Source organism: Medicago sativa, chromosome 4 (genome assembly GCF_051527215.1).
Source record: "Medicago sativa cultivar Bolivia chromosome 4, Bolivia_mono, whole genome shotgun sequence".
Lineage (NCBI taxonomy): Eukaryota > Viridiplantae > Streptophyta > Magnoliopsida > Fabales > Fabaceae > Medicago > Medicago sativa.
Window position 1 is genome coordinate 7,772,183 of NC_140752.1, and position 25,302 is coordinate 7,797,484.

At 31.9% G+C, this 25,302-nt stretch overlaps 5 protein-coding genes and 1 pseudogene across 6 annotated transcripts; 1 reads left to right on the top strand and 5 right to left on the bottom strand.

Moving 5' to 3' along the window:
• Positions 1-342: 342 nt before the first annotated feature.
• LOC146925949 (protein LURP-one-related 5-like) lies at positions 343-2,790 on the top strand. Its single transcript, XM_085758385.1, has 2 exons — positions 343-640; positions 2,213-2,790. Exons 1-2 carry the CDS (start codon positions 413-415, stop codon positions 2,618-2,620), a joined length of 636 nt encoding a protein of 211 aa, XP_085614511.1. The 5' UTR covers positions 343-412; the 3' UTR covers positions 2,621-2,790.
• A 4,057-nt stretch (positions 2,791-6,847) lies between these two features.
• Positions 6,848-9,075, bottom strand: LOC146925950 (Glycosyl hydrolase superfamily protein). The gene is made up of 3 exons (XM_085758386.1): positions 8,958-9,075; positions 7,456-8,492; positions 6,848-7,018 (listed from the first exon to the last, which is right to left on the bottom strand). Exons 1-3 carry the CDS (start codon positions 9,043-9,045, stop codon positions 6,947-6,949), a joined length of 1,197 nt encoding a protein of 398 aa, XP_085614512.1. The 5' UTR covers positions 9,046-9,075; the 3' UTR covers positions 6,848-6,946.
• A 1,802-nt stretch (positions 9,076-10,877) lies between these two features.
• On the bottom strand, positions 10,878-11,651 carry LOC146925952 (uncharacterized). Its single transcript, XM_085758392.1, has one exon. The coding sequence runs from the start codon at positions 11,649-11,651 to the stop codon at positions 11,208-11,210; it is 444 nt and encodes a 147-aa protein (XP_085614518.1). The 3' UTR covers positions 10,878-11,207.
• Positions 10,878-15,631, bottom strand: LOC146925951 (F-box/kelch-repeat protein At3g23880-like). Of its 2 annotated transcripts, XM_085758387.1 has the most exons (3): positions 14,447-15,631; positions 13,851-13,922; positions 10,878-12,137 (listed from the first exon to the last, which is right to left on the bottom strand). In XM_085758387.1, exons 1-3 carry the CDS (start codon positions 15,566-15,568, stop codon positions 11,874-11,876), a joined length of 1,458 nt encoding a protein of 485 aa, XP_085614513.1. In that variant the 5' UTR covers positions 15,569-15,631; the 3' UTR covers positions 10,878-11,873. The 2 variants fall into 2 exon arrangements, with proteins under 2 accessions (XP_085614513.1, XP_085614514.1); XM_085758388.1 differs by lacking the exon at positions 13,851-13,922.
• A 1,977-nt stretch (positions 15,632-17,608) lies between these two features.
• Positions 17,609-21,095, bottom strand: LOC146925953 (uncharacterized). Its single transcript, XM_085758389.1, has 2 exons — positions 20,817-21,095; positions 17,609-19,097 (listed from the first exon to the last, which is right to left on the bottom strand). The coding sequence occupies exons 1-2, from the start codon at positions 20,910-20,912 to the stop codon at positions 17,940-17,942; spliced, it is 1,254 nt and encodes a 417-aa protein (XP_085614515.1). The 5' UTR covers positions 20,913-21,095; the 3' UTR covers positions 17,609-17,939.
• Positions 21,096-22,743: 1,648 nt separating this feature from the next.
• Positions 22,744-23,519, bottom strand: LOC146925954 (uncharacterized; annotated as a pseudogene).
• Positions 23,520-25,302: the final 1,783 nt, after the last annotated feature.

The window sequence follows — 25,302 nt, forward strand, 5'->3', positions numbered from 1 at the left end:
TTAAAATTCACGTGTTTCTTTCTATACAAAATAATACTGATATTTAATAAATATAAATAACATCATTCAGAAAAAATAAATATATAAATAACAAAGGAGAAAAATAATGATGGACATAACACCTAAAATCATTCTTAAGCAAAAGCATATCTGTCCTAATGAAATATCTCTCCACCCTCCTTTACAATATTTTCCCAGCTCAATAAATATTCTTTTTCCATTTAGCACAAAAACACGTTTCTAATACAAAATCATACAACCCTTTACAGCACAAAATAAAAAGCATAGCTCATCAATAGTTCTTCTCTATTTAAGGTGAGTCACACTATAACTTTACTCTCTAATTCATTCAACTCATATAACACCTTCAACTTATTCATCTTCACACATATTTCAATAACTCTTGAAGAGAATGAATAACGAAGAGTTAGTTATTCAAGATGAGTATGTATACAAAGAAGAAACCAACCTTACAGTTCTGAAAACATCTAGGTTTTTCAGTGGTGATGGGTTTGTTGTGTATGATTGTAAGGGACAACTCGTTTTCCGGTTTGACTCGTATGGACCAAACACACGTGATAAGGAAGAACTTGTTCTTATGAACACACATGGTCGTTCTCTTCTCACCTTGCGTCGAAAGGTATGTACTAGAATCATTCTTCTGAGTTTCTTTTTGTGTTCTGTAATTGGTTTTTTCTTTGTTTCTGAGTTCACTCACTGAGTCTACTCACCGATTCAGATTTTGTTGGTTGTAAAATCTCTGTCTTAACTAACTTTGGCTATAAATTTGTTCAAAAAGACATAATTAAAATTAGAGTTTAATTTTAATTTTGATCAAAGTAAAATAATAGATTGACATTATAAAAAAAATTATTATACATATTTGGTTTGAAATTTTTGTTTTTTGTTTTTTTTCCAACTAGATATCCTTTTCGTACAACGTTACTAATGCATCGAGTATCCGTGTAGAACTAAAATGTGTGACAAAACTCTTTTTTTGTTAGATACTTAGATTTAACATTGATGTATTTTCATATTCAAACCTAGATCTTTGGTTAAATTGGAAGATATATTTTGTTATTGGGTTGAAGTTTCTTTCTTGAATATATTTTGTTTGAAGTTTGCAAAATTTATAAGTTGAGACTGCAAATGTATTTTTAGTTTACAATCGGATCAAACTAAAAATCCAATAACATATTTATTTAATTTCTTGTTGAATATACAACTGGATTTGGGATGGAAGATCTAAAATTATATCTCTCTACTAAGAACACTTGAATGAGATGTTAATGAATCTATTCCAACTGATCGAGCAATTATGGGTTCAAATCTAGTGTTGGAATGTAACAACATTAAACATTTTGAAGAAAACTTTTGTCATCTATTGTATCCTATCACTTGAGATAGTAATCTCTTGCAATTGAACGTAAAGAGATCCGATTCACATAAAAAAAATCTTTGCGACCCCAAGATTTCACTATCTTAGGACCGTTTAGTTGCGTGAACAGTTTGAGAGGTCCTAATTGCAAATCAAACATACCCTACCTTAATCACTCTTTTTCAAGATTTTTCCACACTTAAAAAAATATTTAATGAGCAAGTAATTATATTCATTTGTTATTTTTTTTTACAAATTTATTATTAGACAATTATCGTACATATTTTTTATTTTTTTTTTTGTGAAAATTGAAATAAAAATATAATAATATTTTGCTAAATGTTTTTTTATATTATTATTTAAAATCATCTTAATTTTTTTGTTTTGTGAAATGCACCTTGATTTCAGTCAAAGGAATATTATTTTTTGATTATCTTACTTTTTGAAAGTTAAGAAGATCATAAGTATTTAATTTTTCAAAAAAAAAGTACATTAATTTTAAAACTTTTTTTTAATAAACATTATTTTTAAAACTTGTATAGGAAGGGCTTAGTCCCCTCAATTACCATGGGTGGTGGCTTAGTCTGTTTACCATATTGGGCATAGGCTAAGAGTTTCTTTTCTATTTTTTGCTCGCTACATGCGACTTTTGTAAATATTGTTTTTGACTCTGCTTTCCTTTCCTTAGTGCGTCTTGTGCTAGGGATGACTCTTTTGAGATGATAATATAATTCATTTTAACTTCTTAAAAAAAAAATTAAAAACTTGTATATACTATTTTTAATTCACATTAATATTGATGATGAGTTAACATGGATTGTGATTTTCAAACAGAAACCAAGTCTTCATCAACGATGGGAAGGATTCAAAGGAGAGAGAAAAGACGGTGATAAACCAATCTTCAATGTGAAAAGATCATCAATAATCGCACGGTCAAGAATGACCATAACAGTGGAGGTACACGATAACCCAGGTGTGGAGTACCTCATTGAAGGGTGTTTCCCACAAAGATGCTGTAAGATTTTTAATACCACAAAGAAAGTAGTGGCTGAGATTCGTCGTAAGGTGGACCCCACCACTAGTGTTATGCTCGGTAAAGAAGTTTTCATGCTTTGTGTTCAACCTGATTTTGATGTGTCCTTTGCCATGGGATTGGTTTTGGTACTTGATCAGATCAATGGTGAGAATTTCTTTGATAATGGGACCATTGAAACCTCGGTGCACCCTACTACAGAAGATTGATGAATTGCTTCTTCTTTTGTTCTATTTTGAGATTTGTCACTTTTTTAATTTGTGCTTCCTTTGTTGTATGAATGACATTAATAAAATGGTTAATGGTGTAAATTTACTATACCTTTCAAATTTCAAGCCATACATGCTTCAAATAAGCTATATTGGTATGGTTATTTGTACACTAATTCGTTAATTGATTGATAATCCCCACATTCTAGTAGGTGATATATCAATGATCATTTGATCATAATTGAACGATTAAATTTTAAATACATATTTTGATTGATTTTTTAAAATTAAACATTTACTTAGAAATTTAGACCGTTCAATTCGACCAAATGGTCACTGAAATATTGATTGTATGAATGCAAGAATTGTAGACCTCATCAATCCGAATTCATCTCCACAACAAAGTTGCAACTTGGATTATCATGTATTTAGTTGATATGTCAAAGAAATTGTAAAAGATGACATGCTAACTATTTTGTGATCATTATCATTAAAAATCAAACATAATTTTATGAAATTTTAGTTGTTTGTTTTTTGGTTAATTGAAGATGAGTGTCAAGTAGAAATGATGTAACATTATTAGACTTTTTCTTTTTTGTTGTAAAATCATGACAAGTGTTTTTATATACTTTTTCAGGTAGGAAATACCGATCAAACAATTTGGATTGTTTTCGCTTTGAGCTGCCTCAGATGCATACAATGTGGTGGTCTCGTTCTAGGGAACACACATCAACAAATTTATATTTTAATTAATCCATATGATTTTCATCAAAATTATACAACTAAACTCTTCTAGGCACGAAGTTAGTCACCATTGCTCAAGGTTGGGTTGACTTAAATCACAAAGTGCTTTTATGAAAAGTCACGTTTTTCAAAATAAGCTCGTTTGTTAAGTAAGAATATATATCCACTTTTAATTTAATTTTTTTTTTTTGGGTGATCCACTTTTAATTTTTTTTAATATAGTGTATTGGTAACTTGGGAATGGTTGGGTTGACTTAGATGATAATGGTTTTGAGAATTTTTGTAAGTATCTCTTTCATTTGCTTTGTATATAAAGAGAAATTCATCCTTCTTCCAAAGTGTAACTCATATTCCTTTATGATAACAAAACACAGTTGAAAATTAAGTAACTTTTGTTAGATTTTCCTTAAATTCGTTTCTTGTTCTTCGGTGTTTCTCGCAATCAACAATTGCCGCAAATTCCTTCAATGATTTCGCCACCAAATCCTTATTATTTTCATCCTAACAAAAACCTTTCAAATTGTCGCACCTTTGTTTGAAAGCAAACATTAATTTTCTTGGTCTCGCGCTATGAAAGTAGCCCTAATTTCGAAGAATAAACTATGCTTGGTTGAAGATACTTTTCAAGTCGCACACATATATAACACAATGACAAGTATATAGACATTAATGGTAAATCAAAGTTGATTACACAGACACACATTCGATTAAATCATATCATGTTGTATTGAGATTTCAATGATGCACACACATGATACATGCACTTAGTTTGATAAAATGAGTATGCATAAAAAGTTGCAAGAATATTTGATATGATGGGTTCAGTTTGAAACATGCAATACTTCACTTCTTATCATATAAGTTTTTCAATTATAATTTGCAACAACTATACAAATTGAATAGAAAAAATAATAACTAAACAGTTGTAAAAATCTAACATCACGATCTTAACATTTCGAACATCATGATTTTTACATTTATTTTAAGAAAGATCATAAGATCTTAACATTAGCAAACATAAAATTCATGATGAATAAGCTCCATAGAATTTCAATGGTTCTTATATATAAATATTTTTGCAAAAATGTTACACTATATTGTTTTCTTGGTATTTTCCTTTACACTTTATCATATATATAGTTTGGTACTAAAAAAAATACCTTCATAAATTTTTCAAAAAGAAATAATAATCAAATGTGAGTCGTGGGAGATAATTGATATATTTTTTTATACAGATACACTATCAAATTTTATATTTCTATTTTTTTAAGTAAAATAAATTTGTATACATTTTATTTTTATCTCCTTTTTTATATGTTAATGCTTCATTTGTGTCCAAATGTTATTCTGCTCACTACTTTCACTAGTAGATGTTATGTGGTAAAAAATATATCCTATCCAAAAAAAAAAAAAAGTGGTAAAATATATGTTCAATATTGTTGTGTTAGTATTATTTATTTGTGGCTACAAGTATTAAATTTTAACAAATTTCAATTTCTACCGATTGATTTTTAGTGAGAAAAAAGTCATGAAACTCTAACGGATGAGTCAAAACCTCATTTTATTTCACTGTCCTTATTCAACTTTGCAATTGGCTTAAGAAAAATTAAATCTTTGTTGAGATGTTAATTTAGTAAAAGAGATTGTTTCATTGCAGTTCCTTTAATGTACATTTCAGATTAATTCGACTTTTTAGTTGTTTCTTTACACAATATATTCTTAGTAGTAATGCTAGCAAACACTTAAATGAAATGGTTTAGATCTCTTCTAGCTTCAATAGAGATCCTGGATTTGAATCTAGCATTGATAATGCAATGTGAAAACCATTAATGGAGGGTTTTACCATAGTTAGAATATTCTCATTTGTGACAATAAAAACATTAAAATGTTTGACTTTGTGAAAAGTAATTTTAGGAAATGTTTGATCTATAAATTTTATTTTGTATTGAACTTAATACTACCGGGTGCGCTTGTTTGATTCAATGTTTGGGAAAGTCCATGGAAATAGATGATTTGGTAAGAGTTTTTTATATGAGCACTGCTAAATCCAACGACAATTTTTTTCCTGAAAATTCCACAAAGTGCATTTTGCCGTAATAAAACGTTGCTAAACTGCTCAATCACCTAAATTCTGGTTTTAGTGGAAAAAAAGGCAGCTTGTTTTGTGCAGTCGTGAAGCATTCTTGATACAAGTTGTCGCGATATCAAACATTACGCTTTTGATATATGTAGAAATTAAGATAGAGACCGTAGGTTGCTCTACCCGAGGAGCTTATATGCGTCTCACCATATATTTCAAAAAAAAATTAATAATATATATAAATGGTGTTTAAAGCTTATTTGGGGCAACTCTCACTCCACTTTAACAAAGGTAACTAAAGTCACCTAAAAGTTTAAGCAAGAAAGGCATTTCAATACAAAAAATAAAAAAAATTGGTGCTACTGCTCATAAGTATTGAGTGCTTCATTTAGGGAGAATAAGGATAAAGTTTGACAAAGTTTGGTGTTCCATTTGACAATCTCATCTAACTTTTACGATGTGTTTGAAACAAATAACAAGATCTTCACCAACACCATCAACTCTTCATCTATTCACTGCAATAAGTTTGGCGGCGACATTGTATCAGTATGTAGGTATTGTTCAGTATTTCTATCTTGCTAGAGTCTGTAATTGGAGGCGAGAGTGTCGCTCACAACATAGATAGAATATCCTATTCTCACCCAAGCTCCCATATTTTCTTTAATGTACCCTTTTATTATGAATGAAATGCATTAACATTGTCTATGATAAAAAAAAATGTGATACATTTGCAAGTTTTCTTTCAATCCAATGATTTTTCTCTTTTATTAGAAAAAAAAAACTTGATAAAAACATTTTGTAGTGAATGTACTTGGTGTAAGTTTGACCCACCTTTTTTTAGCTTATCTTTGTTATTATAGTAGATATGCTAAAATCATAAAATCATACTGGGTCATAAAAAATACACCGAGTGATCTTACTTTTTTTTTTTTTTTAAGGACCGAGTGATCTTACTTAAAAGCTACTCCCTCCGTCCCTTAATGGAGACACTCATTGCTTTTTTCACATTTTTTACGAAAAATTGTCAGTGTAATTAATGTGTCTGTTTTGTGTGTTAATATTATGAATTTGTCCTTTATTTGTAAGTGTATTAAATTTGACATTTCATATTTCAAGACAAGATAGTAGTATTAATTAGGGGTATGTTTAGAAAAAAAATAATAAATGCATCTAGTAATTTGAAAAGGGCTTTACATTTAGGGACAAAAATAAAATGAAATTGGTGCTTAGATATAAGGACGGATGGAGTAGTATTTCGCTAATATTCTCCAGCAAATTATGATTGACACAAATTAAGCCAATATTACAATTTTTAGTGTTAACAAATTATGGAGGTTCTGTAAGAAAACAAATTAGAGAGGAATAAAAAAAAATCAAAAGCTATACAATGAGATATCTAACAATTTGCTTTGAAATTTCCATACATTCAATTTATTTAGAAAATTGTTACAGGGTTCAAAGAATCGTTAACTCAGTTCTTGTATCTACAATCTTTTGACTGATTACAATGCTATAAGAAGAAGAAGAATTGCAACACAACTTGAAGAAACCATCATGTATGAAGACCCAATTCCCTGCAATTTATAATTGTTAGAAATCTTTAAGCATGGTAGTTATGCATAAGGATAAAACCAACCTAAATCATGGACTAGTATGCTAGTGTGAGCTATAAATATAGTTGGTTACAATTAGTATTCATGCCCTCAAATTTTTTAAATTTGATTCTGATGGAAAATGTTATATACATTAAAAAAAACGTCATAAGGATTGAACTAGAGTCTTTTCATATGCAAATTTTCTCATTTGCAGACGAAAATGTTTTCACTATAGCAATCTCTTTATGCAATTTTTTTAATATCTCGTGTCATAAATTTCTCTCTACGATAAATAATTAAGGATATCATTGACAAACAATAGTTAACATCGCATTAAACTTTGAAAAAGACAGATAAATAGAAATAAACTTTTTCTACAAAAACAAAATGTAGAAAGGAAAAAATGGATTACATACCTTGAAGGAAAGGAAAGAGGAGGTTGCTGAGGAAGGTTTAAGTCCAGTAAATCCAATATCATATGCAATACTTCCATCATGATTAAATAATCCAAAGTGTCTTTCTGATCCTGGTCCAGGCTTCAAATTCTCATTGAACAAAGCAAATATATAAACCCTAACCAACATTTTAGGCCTATGAGGTGTTCCTTTTCTCTTAAGTAACCTCTTTCTCAAATTTTTATTATAGGTCTTTGCATTTTTCACAGTTGCTCCAGCTTCATTATCATCACCATGAGAGGCCCAACCAGTCTCAGAAACAATCACTTCCATCTTATCAAACCCAAATTTCTCCAATGCAAAATAAGCAGCATCAACTTGTGCATCAAACATATTGTCATAATGTAGTTTACTTTTGGCATCATAAATGCCAGGGTTTTTCTTAAATAAAGCATAGTTTATGTCAATATGTTGAGGGTCATTTTTATAGGCCAAAAAAGGGTATGCATTTATATAAAAAGGTGTTCCAATTTGTGAAAAAAATTCCAACAAAGGTTTCATGTAAGGTACTATATCATCCCTAAATGTACATGAAGATGGTGGATATGAATTAGCAAATACAGCTTCTGAATGTGGAGTTGAAACCTCAATTTGCTTTGCTAGGCCAAGTCTATCAAGGGCACTATAGATATTTTTTGCAGCAGGAAGTAAAGCTTCCCAAACTTCAATATTTCCACCACCTAAAATTTCATTTCCAATGGCAATTCCAACTATTTTTGTTCCTGGAAGATATGGTTGAACATTGTCTTTAATCCAGTTCATGGCTCGATCTTCGCCTACACCTATGTCTGTCAAAAGTTCGTTCGGAAGACAAACACTAAGTCCTATTCCAGATCCTTTGAAGGCACTTAGGACTTGAGGATTAACATCATAGATTCTTACATTCTTGATTTTTGCAGCTTTGAGAAGTGTAACCACACTTTCAGGGGGAGGTAGATTATCAGCTACTCTACCATAGTTTACTCCATATGTTCCTGTAAATGCTTTGTTCCCTAATACTGCACCAAAGAAAAATTTGAAAGTAGGTTAGAAAATCCATGTCATGAAAAGCAATGCATGAAAATGACATTGAAGAATTATTTGCCTAAATCACCACTTTAATATAAAAATTGTAAGGTCAAAGAATTTAGTATTTGAAAATTCTCCATCATAATAGTCACACTTATTCATGCAGTCAGCACATTGGTGATCGTTAGATCAACATCAGACGGTCCAAATTTCAAGTTTATTCTATTGAAGTTTAAAAGAAATTGAAATTTGTTTGCTTTCTATACCATTGGATTTCGATCCAACAACTACATATGTATTGACCACGTGAATGTGTGGAATTGTGAATAAGTACCTTTTTCTATGAAACATCTCACCATAGTGGTATAATTACATAAATGTCCTAAATTGCAAATAAGTACCTTTTTCTATGAAACATCAAAGCTAATTTTTATAAATATCAATAAAGTACCTACCTAGAGAAAAGGTTGCTGATAAAATGAGAAGCCAAAGAAAGAATGAACACGAGGAAGAGAGAACCATTTGATGTTGAAGTCTTAGCATATTAAGAATGAGAAAGATATTCCACTTGATAGAAAGTATGATGGTGTTCCTCTATATTATGTAAATCAATAAAGGTAACTTCATTTGTTAAGATAACTTTTTCTCTTGTCATAATCTAACTAAGATTCTTAGCTTTTCTTCAAAATATGATAAATTGTATACATGATTTAAATAAGATTCTTAGCCTTAAACTAAAGATGTTGCAATTTAACAAAGGGGTGTTTTCAGCAGCTTAGAATAGATTCTTCCTTTCATCACCCTTTAACTCATTCTTAAAGTATACCTTTATTTTATACTTTTCACTCTTGTTATTTTCAACTTTTTCATCAAGGTAGTTATGAAGGATATGTAATTGGGTTCTCAATACCTTTCGTAGCATCATGGATGAAGGAGATTCTTTAACTTGAGAAGTTGAGATCACAAGGACATGTAGAACAATTGAACAGAAAAGCGCTCTTAGAAAAATAAATAGAAAAATTAATAAATCATTATTTACTATAAAATATTAAAAAAATTAAAGTGAAAATAGAATGGTAGTTTTCTAATTGTTATTAAAAATGAAAAATGAATATGTATAAGCTTCATTTTGATTGGATTATAATAGACGGCAATGAATTCTCTCGTGTGACATGAGAGTCCATTGAAATCTCCACCATCCATTATAAAGGAGAGAGAAATAGAGATTATAAAAAAAAAAGAGTTTTAATAGTAGAGATCATGTAACATGAGAAAATTTGAAGGGGAAAAATTGAGAGAATTCATTCTCTCCATTAGACGTTCATTCTCCCCATTAGATGATACTGAAAACCAATCGTCAATAGGAGTTACACTCATCTTAAAAAAACAAAAAAGAAATCATATTTGTTACGGTCACTTTTTTCTCACATTCATACAATCAAATCATTATGGTCGAGAAAAAACATTTAATTTTTATTTTAAATTCCTAAAACACTGAGTTATAATTGAAATCGTCCGATCTTGATCAAACGTCTTCGAAAGCATCATTGTATCAATTTATTGACCGCAACAAATCACGATCGAGCAAAAAATGAAACGCAACCAAATCATACATCACAATTCTTGTATTTTCAAAACGAAATTCGTGAATACAAAGCTAAAACCAATTAAATGTAATATGAAAAAAAAAACAAAATTAAATAGATTTTGTTTTTTGAATATTAGATTGTAGTGGGTCAAAAAATTTAGTCCTTGTTACTGAGGTGGGAAAGGATAACACTCACTGATATTCATCTCACAGCTCACAACATTTAAGGGGATAATAATAATTTGTTATTAACCCCCTGTTCCCTACTCTCAACCCACTTTATTTCTCTTGAATACAACATATAACTATATAACATAGGTTGAATGATATTCTACTATAAGATCGGTTGAATGATAGTCTACTATATGCTGTATTAACATATGATAGTTTCCATTGTGATTAGTGAATATTTGGAATCACAAGTGTATTTAGGAAGCGTATCTTATCCAGTATAAAAAAAGGTAGTGTATCATATCCAGTCAAAAAAACATTAAGTAGATATGAGAGATTGAATCATCACAATTCTACATAAAAGAACCTGGTTTGAACAATAATAATGATACTTCATGAAAATGAGTTGATTTATCAAAGATACGGAATTTTCCGGGCACAAGCATTTAAACTTGTCCACACATAATAACCATTATGCCTATGTTTGACAAAATCATAGTTTAGTTGAAACACCAAACTGTAGTTTTTGATAAAATCAAAGTGACTCGCCGAAATTCTATAAAACTCGCCGCTCATCCAAACATGACGAGAATCCATATCAAAGATGGTCAACATATTCAAGCAAAATAAAATTCAATTCCTGATATTTTTCACATGAAAATGTGACAGAAGTCTACAATCTACATTGAGATATGCACTATGAAAAACCAAAAGATCTGATCTAGGAAGCATACAAGTTTAATCTCCTAAGTAAAACCCAAATGTTAAAACAGTAAACAAGACTTTAACCATCCAGAATGTCACAGAATAGCTAAAACATCTTCAATAGCAGCACCACAAAAAAGTTAAGGGCACTAAGTATTGATAAAGTGCATATAAGAAACTTACTACTAAGCTTTGCAAAAAAAAAGAAGCACCAAGTATTAACTAGTGATACTAAGCTACTTCATTGAGCAAAGCTCCAAATAACACTTTCATGATCAACCATTTTCTTCACTTGTTCATCACCTTGAATTGTTTGCTTTTCATCACTTTCTGGAATTTCATTCTTACCATTAATGATATCTTCAACATTGAGACTCACTTTCTCAGCTCCTTCGTTTTCCTCTGCGCCGGATTTCTCCTGCTTGTAACTGCTATCAGCTGTACCATTTTCCTTTTCCAATTCAACTGGTTCTTCCTCTTTGGGTTTTTCAGCGACAACAGCGTTCAAAGCTTCCACAGAAAGTTGTTCCACCGGTTCAACCACAGATGTTTCTTCCACTTGAGGCTTTTCCAATTCAGCTTTACTATTTTCTTTTTCCAACTCAACTGGTGCCTCCCCTGATAGTTTTTCAGCAACAACAGCATCCAAAGATTTCTCAAAAAGTTGTTCTGCCGGTTCCGCCATCGATATTTCTTCCACTTGATGCTTTTCCAATTGCGGCTTTTCAGTGACAGATGCATTCGAATCTTCCACATTACTTTGTTTAATTACCTCTGCATCGTCAATCTTTATTTCATCATTGACGTTATCAGCATCACTGGGATCAGCTTTCAGTTCTTCAGCAGAAGACTTTCCTTTTTCCTTGGCTTCCTCTGAAGGAGTTTCAGTTTAAGTATCCTTGTCATCCTACTCTGAACCAGATGATTTTCGACTACGTTTCTTCGGAGGCTCAGCTTGTGCAGGTGGTGGGGTTGTTTTGGCAATCTCTCTAATCCTTGATGATCGCCTTGGTGTCTTGGCGGTTCCCCAATCAAACTCTGATATGTCAGGATTCCCAGAATGGTTATTCAGGTACTTCTTCAATTGTCTTTTGGAACTTATCTCTTCTCCAGTTGGAGCAACGAAAACGATCTCAGGTTTTCTTGGTGTTCCTTTCTTCTTAGGGAAGAACTGCATGGTGAAACCAAAAATACGTTATAAAACAATTTCCATAATAAAGCATACAACTAAAAGGAACACCAATATAAACATGTTAGCAACAGTCACATTGTTAATTGAATTCAAGAACCAATAAGCAACATTAACACATACAAACATCAGACATGACAATGACAAAAAATCACATGTGTAGTGTAATGTTAAACCTCGAACCCCCCAGTTCAATATGGAGTGCCGGGGCAACATATTTACAACAGAAAAGCGAAATCACGAGGACCTAATCAACACCAATAAATCACTAAACAGTAAGCACTACAGTTCACAAAATGCTCTAGCCTAGAATAGTTTAGAAAATGTTATTTGCCGGTGGATAATTTTCACCAAAAAATATAACATTCTGAAGCACTTATTCACAAATTGATCTATAGCATACTTCATGTCAGTTTCACTAGCTATGGAAGTTACAAACCAGAATCCATTTTGGATAAAATCAAAGTGCAAAGCAGGGAAAATCACAAAATCAAAATAAGCTCAATACAGAAAGATGCAGGAATGGAACAGAATCTTGCACAAAAATTATCTGAATCACACAGGGCAGAGAAAAAAGTGGAAGTGAAATTTTTTGCTATTAAAACCTAAGACACAATCTCCAAAAGACAACATCAATAAAGCCCAAAAAGAACAAGCAAACAGACCACAAATGGAAAATTGGCAGCTTTTATCATCCTTGTTAAAAACCAATTTCTACCCAATGTTGAACATCTTAGATTCCCACAAAAACAAAAAATAAAAAACAAATCAAAACTTTACAAGGTAGCAGAACCCAAAAAACAAAAACTTCAAAATCCTAACTTAAGTAATTTCAAGAAAATACTAGAAACAAAACCCAGTACCAAATTCAAGGTAACCCCTTTCAGGAAAACCCTAGAAACAAAATTTAGCACTAAATTGCTTAAAATCATGAGCACTAATTTCAAGAAAACCCTAAAATTGAAACCTAGTACCAAATTCTAAAAGGTAACCCCATATAGGAAAACCCTAGAAACAAAATCTAGCCCCAATTCTGTTTTTTTACAAGTAATTTCAAGAAAACCCTAGAAACAAAATCTAGTACCAAATTCTGTAAATTAAACCCCATTTAGGTAAACCCTAGAAACAAAATCCACCACTAAATTCTTCATAACATTACAAAAATATAATCAATTAACAGAATTCATATCAATAAATTCCTTCAAAAAAAAAAAGTTAATTAATTAACAGAATTTCAGACAATGAAAGTGAGATATCAATCCACAGTAACAAATAACAATAACTGTCATAATGAAAATCAAGAAAATTGAAAGAAAACAAAAACCCTAAAAAAATGAACAATTGAATAGCATAAAAATCAAGAAATTAAATTCATAATCATAAAGCTAATAATAAAAAATAAAGAAAAAATCATATTAAAAAAATCAATGAAATTGAAAGAAAAAACTCTAAAAAACTGAGCTGCATAAAATTCAAGATATTCAAGAAATTAAATTTATAATCATGAAGCTAATAAAAAAAATCAAAGGAAAAATCACATAAAAAAAATCAAGGAAATTGAAAAGAGAAAAAAAAAACCCTAAAAATCTGAGCTGCATAAAAAACAAGATATTCAAGAAAAAAACTACATATTATAAATTCATAAATTAAAAAAAATGGAGAGAGAGAGAGAGAGAGAGAGAGAGAGAGAAATACCAGTTTCTTCCAATTGGAAGGAGCAGAGAGTTCAACAGACAAGACTTCAGCAGAAGAAGAAAAACAAAAACCCTATAAAATATGAACAATTGAACAGCATAAAAATCAAGAAATTAAACTATATTTTTAAATACCATCAAGTATGAATAAACTTTTAAATAAGTTCTTTGAGTCAAAGCGGGTAGTTGTGATCTTAATCAACATGCATAAACTAACCAGACTAATTTACCACTTACCATATAAAACAATTCCAAGCATTGAATGCAGCATACATTAAAACAGAATCCAGTTACACATGCATAAGCTCATCAGACTAATTTACGACGTAGAACAATTTCAAGCCGTGAACGCAACATACATTAGAACATAATCCAGATACATATGCATAAATAACGGTGAATCACACAAACAAAGTTGTCAATATTTCCAATAAACATATTACAAATAGTTAACCAAAAAAACATAAACATTTTACGAGATATTGAATCAGTTGGTGTGGCATACTGTCTCATGTTATAAATTCAGCCACCCAAGAGTTCATAATACAGCACAATTATAAATATCTAGAAAACAGTGAAGGAGAAAATATAACTAACTTGTTCTACTTGTTTGTGCCATGGGAGTGAAAGCAAAGACTCTGCATACATAGCCAATCGGAATCCGTTTCGTGAATCTTTGCAATAGTTGGTATGCTCTAAAAACTCTCCTTTGTCATCATATCTCACCAATCCAGTAACGCAATCTGTTCCAACAATATCACCACTTTTTGTGCAACATACAGGGGAAACACCATCAATGGTATCATCAGTAGTAAGAACAAGAATTTTAGTCCAAGATGACTGCACTTTGTATTCTTTCATTACCCATATATCAACCGTATGCTCATCCACCATAACCCATAGACTTAGAAATCCTCTAAATACCCATAAATCACAATCCGTAGAACGATAATCAATATCATCTGGAAGAGGAATCTCTACAAGTTTCCTTTCCATTAAATCAAAGGCAACAATAAGATATTCACGTGTATCATGACAAAAAGCCAACCAGTGAATAGCTCTGTTGAAGACCGCCTCTACTAAGGGATAAACAAAGGAAGAGGCAGCCTTACTACAAAAAGGCAAATGGACAGCAGCATCCACGATTTCTTCCCATTCATTAGCTCTGAATGAGAAAATCCACAAGTAATCATACGAAGCTGAAACCACCAAGTAATCGTCTTTTGATTCGTCATACCCAAAACCATAAAAACTTAAATCTGAAACTGAAACATTTGGAGGGAAAGGTATTTGTCTATGAAATCCGGTGGATGGATTCCATATATAAGCGTTTAAACAAATGTGCAAAAGTATAAACCCTCTACATGAACCTTTAATTTGAATATCAAAATGAGATTCTGGAAGTGGAAAACTAGGGTTTAGTGCAACAGGTTCATTATAATCATCGGTAAACAATGACGGTAAATCTATAGATCGAAATTCAGGAGTAGTGTTTGAGAAGGCAAATTGAAACTGTGGATTTACTGTTAAGAAGAGAATTCTAGGAGTGTGTGTTGAAGATGTAAGTTGAAAATGTGAATTTGCAAAGTGATTATCAGAGATAACAGAAAACCATGACTTAGAAACAGATTTGAAACGAATAAGAGACTTAACTGGTAACCTCATTAGGATTTGGGTGATCAATTCATCAGGCAGATACGGTTCCGCCACCTCCGCCATGCGTCTTCCTCTGATGTATGCTTTGATTTAGGGTTTATGTATAAAAGATTAAAAGAACACGGTGAACAGATGGTAGACGACAGTTATGAAAATTAATAGATGGGCATTGGGTGGTTTAGGCCCATTTATTAGAAATTATCAAGTTGTTTAAAATGCTCCTTTCTTACATCGTAGAGAGTTACGGGACATTAGCTTCATGTAAGTTACTATATCATCCCTTAATGTACATGGATGAAGGTGGATATGTAAATGGGTTATCAATACCTTTCGTAGCATCATGGATGAAGGAGATTCTTTAACTTGAGAAGTTGAGATCACAAGGACATGTAGAACAATTGAACAAAAAAGTGCTCTTAGAAAAATAAACAGAAAAATTAATAAAAAATAATTATTTACTATAAAATATTAAAAAAAATTAAAGTGAAAAAAGAATGGACGCTTTCTTATTGTTAATGAAAATGAAAAATGAATATGTATAAGCTTCATTTTGAATAGACCGTAATAGATGACAATGAATTATCTCATGTGATGTGAAAGTCCATTGAAATCTCCAACATCCATGGAAAATGAGAGAGAAAGAGAGTTTAGAAAAAAGTGAGTTTTAATGATAGAGATCATGAAACATGAGAAAACTTGAAGGGGAAAAAAAAAAGAGAATTAATTCTCCCAATAGACGTTCATTCTCTCTATTAGATGATTTACACTTGCCAAAACTCAATCGGCGATAGAAATTACACTCATCTTCAAGGTAAATAAAAAAGAAATCAGATTCATTGCAATCACTTTTTCCCCACATTCACGCAATCAAGACATTACAGTCGAGAAAAAACAAATTTGATTTTTATTCTAAAATTCCTAAAATGCCGAGTTTAAATCAGAATCGTCTGATCTTGATCAAATAGCCATCGAAGCATGATTGTATCACTTTACTTTTTTTTTTTTTTTGACAAAGATTGTATCACTTTACTGACAGCAGCAAATCATGATCCAACAAAAAATTAAATTTTTTGCTCAACGCAACCAAGTCATACATGTACACAATTCTTGTAATATGTAAACTTTTTTTAAATAGATTTTATTTTTTGAACATTAGATTTTAGCGGGCCAATAGCTAGTCATTGTTACTGGGGTGGGAGAGGGTAATACTCACTCATATTCATCACACAACTCACAATTTAAGGGGAAAGTAATTTGTTATTAACAAATGTTAGTGAGAGATTTGTTCTCCTGTGCCCTACTCTCAAGTTTCAACCCACTTTATTTCTCCTGACTAAAACATATAACTATATAAGATAGGTTCAACCATACTCTACTGTAAGTAATAGGTTGAATGATAGTATACTATATATTGTATTATCATATGCTAGTTTCCATTATGATTAGTGAATATTAGGAATCAGACGTGTATTTAGGAAGCATATCATATCCTGTCAAAAAAAGTAGCGTATCATATCTGGTGAAAAAAATCATAAAGTAGATACATGAGAGATTGAATTATTACAATTCTTCATAAAGGAACCTGGTTTGAACAATAATGATATTTCATGAAAATATGAGTTGAATTATCAAATATATGGAATTTTCCAGGACACAAGCATTTAATTTGTATATGAAAATCATTTTTAAGTATTCAATGTTTAACTTGTCCGCACATAATAATCATTATGCCTAAGTTTCACAAAATCATAGTTTAGTTGAAACACCAAACTTAAGTTTTTGATAAAATCACAGTGACTCGCCGAAATTCTATCAAACTCACCGCTCATCCAAACATGAGTATCTTATAACGAGAATCCATATCAAAGATAGATCAACATATTCAACCAAAATAAAAAAAAGAGCAATGCTATATCTCTAGAAAAAAAACATCAAGAATTCTTCAAGAATAAAAAGCAACCAATCACAATGCACTATTTGCCACAATTCAAGGAGGTGTGGCTGAAAAATAGGAAGTGGACAAATAAATCATGCAATTAAAACTTCCCACATGTGTCTTGAAAAATTCTTGATGCTATTTTTCTAGATAAATAGCATTTTCCTAAAAAAAATTCAGTTCCTCATATAGTTCACATGAAAAATGTGACAAAAGTCTACAATCTACATTCAGATAAGCACTATGAAAAACCAAAAGACCTGATCTAGGAGGCATACAAGTTTAATCTCCTAAGTAAAACCCAAATGTTAAAAACAGAAAACAAGACTACAACCATCCAGAATGTCACAGAATAGCTAAAACATCTTCAATAGCAGCACCACAAAAAAGTTAAGGGCTTTAAGTATTGATAAAGTGCATATAAGAACCTTACTACCAAGCTTTGCAAAAAAAAAAAAAAAAGAAGCACTAAGTATTAACTAGTGATACTAAGCTACTTCATTGAGCAAAGCTCCAAATAACACTTTCATTATCAACCATCTTCTTCACTTGTTCCTCACCTTGAATTGTTTGCATTTCATCACTTGCTGGAATTTCATTCTTACCATTAATGATATCTTCAACATTGAGACTCACTTTCTCAGCTCCTTCTTTTTCCTCTGCGCCTGATTTCTCCTGCTTATAACTGATATCAGCTGTACCATTTTCTTTTCCCAAGTCAATTGGTGCTTCCTCTTTTGGTTTTTCTGCGACAACAGCGTTCAAAGCTTCCACAGAAAGTTGCTCCACAGGTTCTGCCAAAGATGTTTCTTCCACTTGAGGCTTTTCCAATTCAGCTGTTTCCAACTCAACTGGTGCCTCCCCTGACAGTTTTTCAGCAACAATAGCATCCAAAGATTTCTCAAAAAGTTGTTCTGCCGGTTCCTCCATCGATATTTCTTCCACCTGAGGATTTTCCAATAACGGCTTTTCAGCGACAGCTGCATTCGAAGCTTCCTCAAGAAGTTTTTTTGTTGGTTCTGCCATCAATGTGTCTTCCACTTGAGGATTTTCCAATTGCGGTTCTTCAGCGACAACTGCATTCAAAGTTTCCTCAGAAAGTTGTTTCTCCGGTTCAGTCATGGAAGTGTCTTCCACTTGAGGCTTTTCCAGATGCGGTTTTTCAGCGGCAACAGATTTCACAGCATGCACAAAAATTCGTTTTTTCAGTTCTGCCATCGATGTTTCTTCGACTTGAGGCTTCTCAGCTATCACAGTTTCACCTTCCACATTACTTTGCTTAATATCCTCAGGATCGGCATCACTGAGATCAACTTTCAGTACTTCAGCAGAAGAGTTACCCTTTTCATTGGCCTCATCTGAAGGAGATTCAGTTTCAGCTTCCTTGTCATCCTTCTTTGAACCAGATGATTTCCTACTACGTTTCTTCGAAGGCTCAGCTTGTGCGGGTGGTGGGGTTGTTTTGGCAGTCTCCCTAATCCTTGTTGATCGCCTTGGCGTCTTGCCGGTTCCCCAATCAAACTCTGATATGTCAGGATTCCCAGAATGTTGATTCAAGTACTTCCTCAATTGTCTTTTGGAACCTATCTCTTCTCCAGTTGGAGCAACGAAAACGATATCAGGCTTTCTTGGTGTTCCTTTCTTCTTAGTGAAAAACTGCATAGTTGAACCAAAAATGCGTTAGAAACAATTTAATAAGACATACAGCTAAAAGAGATCAAGAAAAACATGTTATCCTAATTGAATTCAAGAACCAATAAGAAACACCAACACATAAAAACACCGGACATGAATTAAGCCAACCACATGTGTCAGTGTTGTGTTAGACCACCAAGTCCAACCCACCACTTCAATATGGAGTGCAGGTGCAACATATTTACAACAGAAAAACGAAATCACGAGGACCTTATCATATCAGTAAATCACTAAACAGTAAGCACTATATTTCACAAAATGCTTAGCCTAGAATAGTTCAGAAAACGTTATTTGCCAGTGGATAATTTTCACCAAAATTTATAACATTATGAAGCATTTAATCACAAATTGGTCTAACAATAAATCAAATTGATCTATAGCATACTTCATGTCAATTTCATTAGCTATGGCAGTTACAAATAAGAATTTATTTCGGATAAAATCAAAATGCAAAGCAGGGAAAATCATAAAATCATAATAAGCTCGATACAGAGAGATGCAGGAATGTAACATAATATTGCACAAAAATTATCTGAATCACACTGGGCACAGAAAAAAGTGGAAGTGAAAATTTTTGCTATTAAAACCTAAGACACAATCTCCAAAAGACAACATCAATAAGCCCAAAAAGAACAAGCAAACAGACCACAAATGGAAAATTGGCACTATATTTTCTCCATAAAAAGTTGAACCATTTTGGTGTAAGAGTATGTTAGCTTTTATCATCCTTCTCAAAAACCAATTTCTACCCAATGTTGAACATCTTAGATTCCCACAAAAACAAAAAATAAAAAACAAATCAAAACTTTACAAGGTAGCAGAACCCAAAAAAACAAAAACATCAAAATCCTAACTTAAGTAATTTCAAGAAAACCCTAGAAACAAAACCTAGTAACAAATTCAAGCTAACCCCTTTCAGGAAACCCTAGAAACAAAATTTAGCACTAAATTGCTTAAAATCATGAGCACTAATTTCAAGATAACCCTAAAATTGAAATCTAGTACCAAATTCTAAAAGGTAACCCCATATAGGCAAACCCAAGAAACAAAATCTTGCCCCAATATTTTTTATTTTTTTTCACAAGTAATTTCAAGAAAACCCTAGAAAACAAAATCTAGTACCAAATTCTGCAAATTAAACCCAATTTAGGTAAACCCTAGAACCAAAATCTACAACTAAATTCTTCATAACATTACAAAAAGATAATTAATTAACAGAATTTCAGACAATTAAAGTGAGATATCAATCCACATTAACAAATAACAATAATTGTAGTAATGAAAATCAAGAAAATTGAAAGAAAAACAAAAACCCTAAAATACAGGAAGTGCATAAAAATAAAGAAATGAAATTTATATAATCACAAAGCTAATACTGAAAAATCAAGGAAAAATCATATCATAAATAATAATCAAGGAAATTGAATGAAAAAACCCTACAAAATTTGAGCTGAATTGAAATCAAGAAATTCAACTTATAAACATAAAGCTAATAATCAAAAATCAAGGAAAAATCAAATTGTAAAAACCCTAAAAAATCTGAGCTGCATAGAAATCAAGATATTCAAGAAAAAAAAACTATATATCATAAATTCATAAAATACAATTAAAAAAATGGAGGGAGGGAGGGAGGGGGGGGGGGGGAGAGAGAGAGAGAGAGAGAGAGAGAGAGAGAGAGACCAGTTTCTTCCAATTGGGAGGAGCAGAGAGTTCAACAGACAAGACTTCAGCAGAAGAAGAATCTTTGACATCACTTTGCTGCGGTTCTTTCTCCATTTGTGTTGTTGAATCAGTTTCAGCTGCAACAACAACAACAACAATAACACTTTTTTTTGATTGAAAATTGAAGACAAGAAAAACAATAGTACAAAAACAGTGCGTAATGTACTACTGTTTAGATAGAAACAACAAATTAGGATATGGTTCTTTTTCTCTCTCTTCTTCTTTTATAAATTGTCAGAAAATTTAATTTCGAATCCGGGCTTTGATAAACTTACTTAGACTGTAAATTTGCTTCTTTTGGAAACGGTCCAATTAGATATCACCGTTTGTACCTTTTTTTAATTTGATTTGATCACCGTTTGTTTTTTTATTATAAGACCAGAAACTTCTTTTCAGTCAATTCATTTATTTTTCCAGTCAATTCATTTATTATTTATAGATAAATTGCTAAAAATAAATAATTGTTTTTTAATGTATTTGGTCAAAAAGAAAATTCATTTTTTAATGTATTCTATTTTGGTTATGTGACAACAAAAAATAATTTTGAATAAATTGATTTCATATAATTTATTTTGTTTAAAAAAAGTTGAAAGTAAATTGATTAGTGTTTGGATACGTTCATATAAATACAAAATGAATCACAAATTTGTATATTTAATAATCTATTTTAGAATTAAAATTTACAATTTAAGCTTCGAGTTAAATCGATTATGAAGACAAAATCAATTTTACACTTTCAAAATCAATTTCGACACTCAAAACGAAACTTATACTTACCCAAAATCATAAATATTCATATTATAGTATATTACATAAGGATGACAATGTCCACAAATCCTAACTCAACAAACAAAAATATCAAAATTGTTAAGTCAGATATCATGATCGAAGTTCGATCAAATTAATACAAATAGGTTTCTATTAACCATTACAAAGAGTTTTTTTTTACTCAAACTTTATAATTTTATCACCCTGCAAACACATATATCATTAAATTTGCATTATATTTGTTAAACTACCTGCTCTATTTCCTTTATAGAGTTTATATGTAAATACAGATTTTGTTTGCATACTTTTTTTTTTACACGATACTATAGAGTTTAATGGTGATTGGATGACGGTCCAAAACAAATTTGTACACACAACCAATCAAAATATTTTAATTTGTCAAATATTAAAAACATTAGTTGATATGACAATTCAAAATGTTTTGATTGACTGTGTAAAAAAACTGGACCGTCAATCCACTGCCATTACATTTTGTCCATTGTTATAAACAAACAAACAAATTATTTTATATATTTATTGAATAATTACACATTTTTATTTGTTTAAACGATGCCCATCATTTGTTAGCATTTTACTTGGTTTTTTGTCTTTCCATAAAAGTTCAATGTTAGTTGGTTAGTTTTTTTTGAAGGAAATGTTAGTTGGTTAATTAGTTTACTTTGCCAATTTGTATTATTGACACGTGCCCACTACTAGTATCACAAGCTTACCCTCAAACTTGTTTCACTGAATCATCACGCGCTTCCTCTACATCTCTACCTTTGTTGTGTGTGTGTCAGTGAAGGTGGTGTGTCGGTGTGTGGGGAGCGCGTGAAAGGGAGTGTAGAGTGCTGCATGTGACGGTGTAAAGGTTGTTGTTGTTGTTGTGACTTACATGTGGATAACATTCATTTTTTTAGTTCACCCGCCCTTGCTTCATGAATGAGTCGTTTACACACACATTTATTACACCATGTCTGTACAGGTTTTAGGTTTTATATGTCACATTCATGGTAGCAACTTGCAAGAGTATCCACGATAGATTCACTTCTCATTATTTAAATGGGGTTCGTTATACTCATTAATTTTTAAGTTAAATATGTTTGAGACCAAAGAATGCATATGATAAATATTTAAGTTATATGAAATCGTGCAAATTATAGGAGGATAAAACTTATAGTCATACTATAAAGTTATATGAAAAATTGATTAAACGAAAACTAAAAAAATCAAAGTTTCCCTGTTGGTTCTGCCATCAATGTGTCTTCCACTTGAGGATTTTCCAATTGCGGTTCTTCAGCGACAACTACATTCAAAGTTTCCTCAGCAAGTTGTTTCACCGGTTCAGTCATAGAAGTGTCTTCCACTTGAGGCTTTTCCAGATGCGGTTTTTTCAGCGGCAACAGATTTCACAGCATGCACAAAAATTTGTTTTGCCTGTTCTGCCATCGACGTGTCTTCGACTTGAGGCTTCTCAGCTATCACAGTTTCACCTTCCACATTACTTTGCTTAATTTCCTCAGCATCGGCATCACTGGGATCAGCTTTCAGTACTTCAGCAGAAGAGTTACCCTATTCCTTGGCCTCATTTGAAGGAGATTCAGTTTTAGCTTCCTTGTCATCCTTCTTTGAACCAGATGATTTTCGACTATGTTTCTTCGGAGGCTCAGCTTGTGCGGGTGGTGGGGTTGTTTTGGCAGTCTCCCTAATCCTTGTTGATCGCCTTGGCGTCTCACCGGTTCCCCAATCAAACTCTGATATGTCAGGATTCCCAGAATGTTGATTCAGGTACTTCCTCAATTGTCTTTTGGAACCTATCTCTTCTCCAGTTGGAGCAACGAAAACGATCTCAGGCTTTCTTGGTGTTCCTTTCTTCTTAGTGAAGAACTGCATAGTTGAACCAAAAATGCGTTAGAAACAATTTAATAAAACATACAGATAAAAGAGATCAAGAAAAACATGTTATCCTAATTGAATTCAAGAACCAATAAGAAACACCAACACATAAAAACACCGGACATGAATTAAGCCAACCACATGTGTCAGTGTTGTGTTAGACCACCAAGTCCAACCCACCACTTCAATATGGAGTGCAGGTGCAACATATTTACAACAGAAAAACAAAATCACGAGGACTTTATCATATCAGTAAATCACTAAAGACCATGATTTTGAACCTTCAATCTTTCGGGTGTCAATCCATTAATTGGTTTTGAACCTTCAATCTTTGGACTTCTCAATTTTTTCGTGGGAAGGGAAAAAATGGATTAAAACCCTATTTGGATCCAGGGGTCGGTTTCGATAGAGGAAGGTGTTAAGCACCTCTAAAGACCACGGTACTCCGTGGGAACCTCTTTCCTAACTTTATCTTATGCTAGATTATTTTATTTGAAAATTTATTGCTTAAAATCTAAGTGAAAGAATGGCGGGAGAAGAAGTATGTTTTTGTTGTTTTTTATTTGGTTTGGAAGGATAAATCCTTTGCCTACATACCCTTAAAGAAAAGGGATCAAAACCCAATGTAGTTCACTCTCAAAAATATTTTTTTGTGGGTTAGGTTGATTTTAATTTGTTTTTGTAAATGGTTTTAAGAAGGGTTGCGAGACCTCAAGGTATAGAAGAATAAAATGGGAGTGAGGTTGTTTCATTTTATTTATGAAATGTAGTCTAAGTTTATTTAAGGTTCATAAGAAATTTGATTAAGAAAATAAAGGAAAAATCATCTTGGATTTGGATCCAAGGTTTATTAGGAAATATTTTTGACTTTTTTGCTTATTTGATTTTTTTGGGATAAAAAGATTTTTCTAATCTAACGGTAAGCTAGTGTAACGATGCGGAAAATAAAGCGAGTGTAAAGCGATAAATAAAGTGATAGAACCAAACCGCAAGTGCACGGCCTATCGAAGTAATAGTAGTAAGTAGAGTATCGTTCCGCTAGGGAGTTGGTCAATCTAATTAACTTTTAAAGAATGATTAGAAGAGAAAGAAATAAGAAGTTGGAGAGTGCAGTTTTTGGAAGTAAATAACAATAATATTAAAAAGCCTTAGGATCATTGGTTCATCATAATAACGAATCTTTTCACAAGCAAGCCTTAAACTTATAATTACACGTTAATCTTAATTATTAAGGACAAGTTTCTCTTTAGCATATCACAGCTCCTCTCGAAGTCAGTGAGTGTATCCCTCCAACAACCACACCTATTCTCATGGGTGATTGCCTTTGGGACCCTTGAAGGTCGAAACTTTATGTGTCCCAAGGTTTGCTAGACTATTCTCATGTTTCGCAAACCTTGTCTAAATTCACTTGATCGGATATCAAAGCTCCGCGTTCGCTTTATGAATTGATATATGTGATGATGAATTAACCATTATCAAACCCTCCGTGTTCGCTTCCACAGTTTGATAATAATTAATTCATGTTAAAACGGTGAATTTAGATTAGGAATTAAGGTAACAAATAATTAGGGTTTAAGGCTTGGCTTGATCTGGATTACGTCATTAGACTTATCCAACGATCCCAAGACAAAGAAGTCTACTCACTCATGTTCATCGTAGACATGGGGGGAAGAAGAGAGAATGCGATAAAAGTAAATTGCAAAGGAAGTAAAAGGAAATAAAGACTTTTTATTGAAATAATGCTTGAAATAAACAAAGTAAAAGGTGAATGTTTATGGTG

Coding starts and splice junctions, on each gene's coding strand:
- LOC146925953 (XM_085758389.1), bottom strand. CDS start 20,912: ATGGAGAAAGAACCGCAGCAAAGTGATGTCAAAGATTCTTCTTCTGCT. Junction 19,098..20,816: donor CTCCCAATTGGAAGAAACTG/GTCTCTCTCTCT, acceptor TCAACTATGCAG/TTTTTCACTAAGAAGAAAGG.
- LOC146925951 (XM_085758387.1), bottom strand. CDS start 15,568: ATGGCGGAGGTGGCGGAACCGTATCTGCCTGATGAATTGATCACCCAA. Junction 13,923..14,446: donor GGCACAAACAAGTAGAACAA/GTTAGTTATATT, acceptor CATATTTTATAG/GGTTTTTGTTTTTCTTCTTC. Junction 12,138..13,850: donor CTTCCAATTGGAAGAAACTG/GTATTTCTCTCT, acceptor TTCACCATGCAG/TTCTTCCCTAAGAAGAAAGG.
- LOC146925950 (XM_085758386.1), bottom strand. CDS start 9,045: ATGCTAAGACTTCAACATCAAATGGTTCTCTCTTCCTCGTGTTCATTC. Junction 8,493..8,957: donor ATCAGCAACCTTTTCTCTAG/GTAGGTACTTTA, acceptor TCTTTGGTGCAG/TATTAGGGAACAAAGCATTT. Junction 7,019..7,455: donor CCTCTTTCCTTTCCTTCAAG/GTATGTAATCCA, acceptor TATAAATTGCAG/GGAATTGGGTCTTCATACAT.
- LOC146925952 (XM_085758392.1), bottom strand. CDS start 11,651: ATGGCGGAACCGGCAGAACAACTTTTTGAGAAATCTTTGGATGCTGTT.
- LOC146925949 (XM_085758385.1), top strand. CDS start 413: ATGAATAACGAAGAGTTAGTTATTCAAGATGAGTATGTATACAAAGAA. Junction 641..2,212: donor TTCTCACCTTGCGTCGAAAG/GTATGTACTAGA, acceptor ATTTTCAAACAG/AAACCAAGTCTTCATCAACG.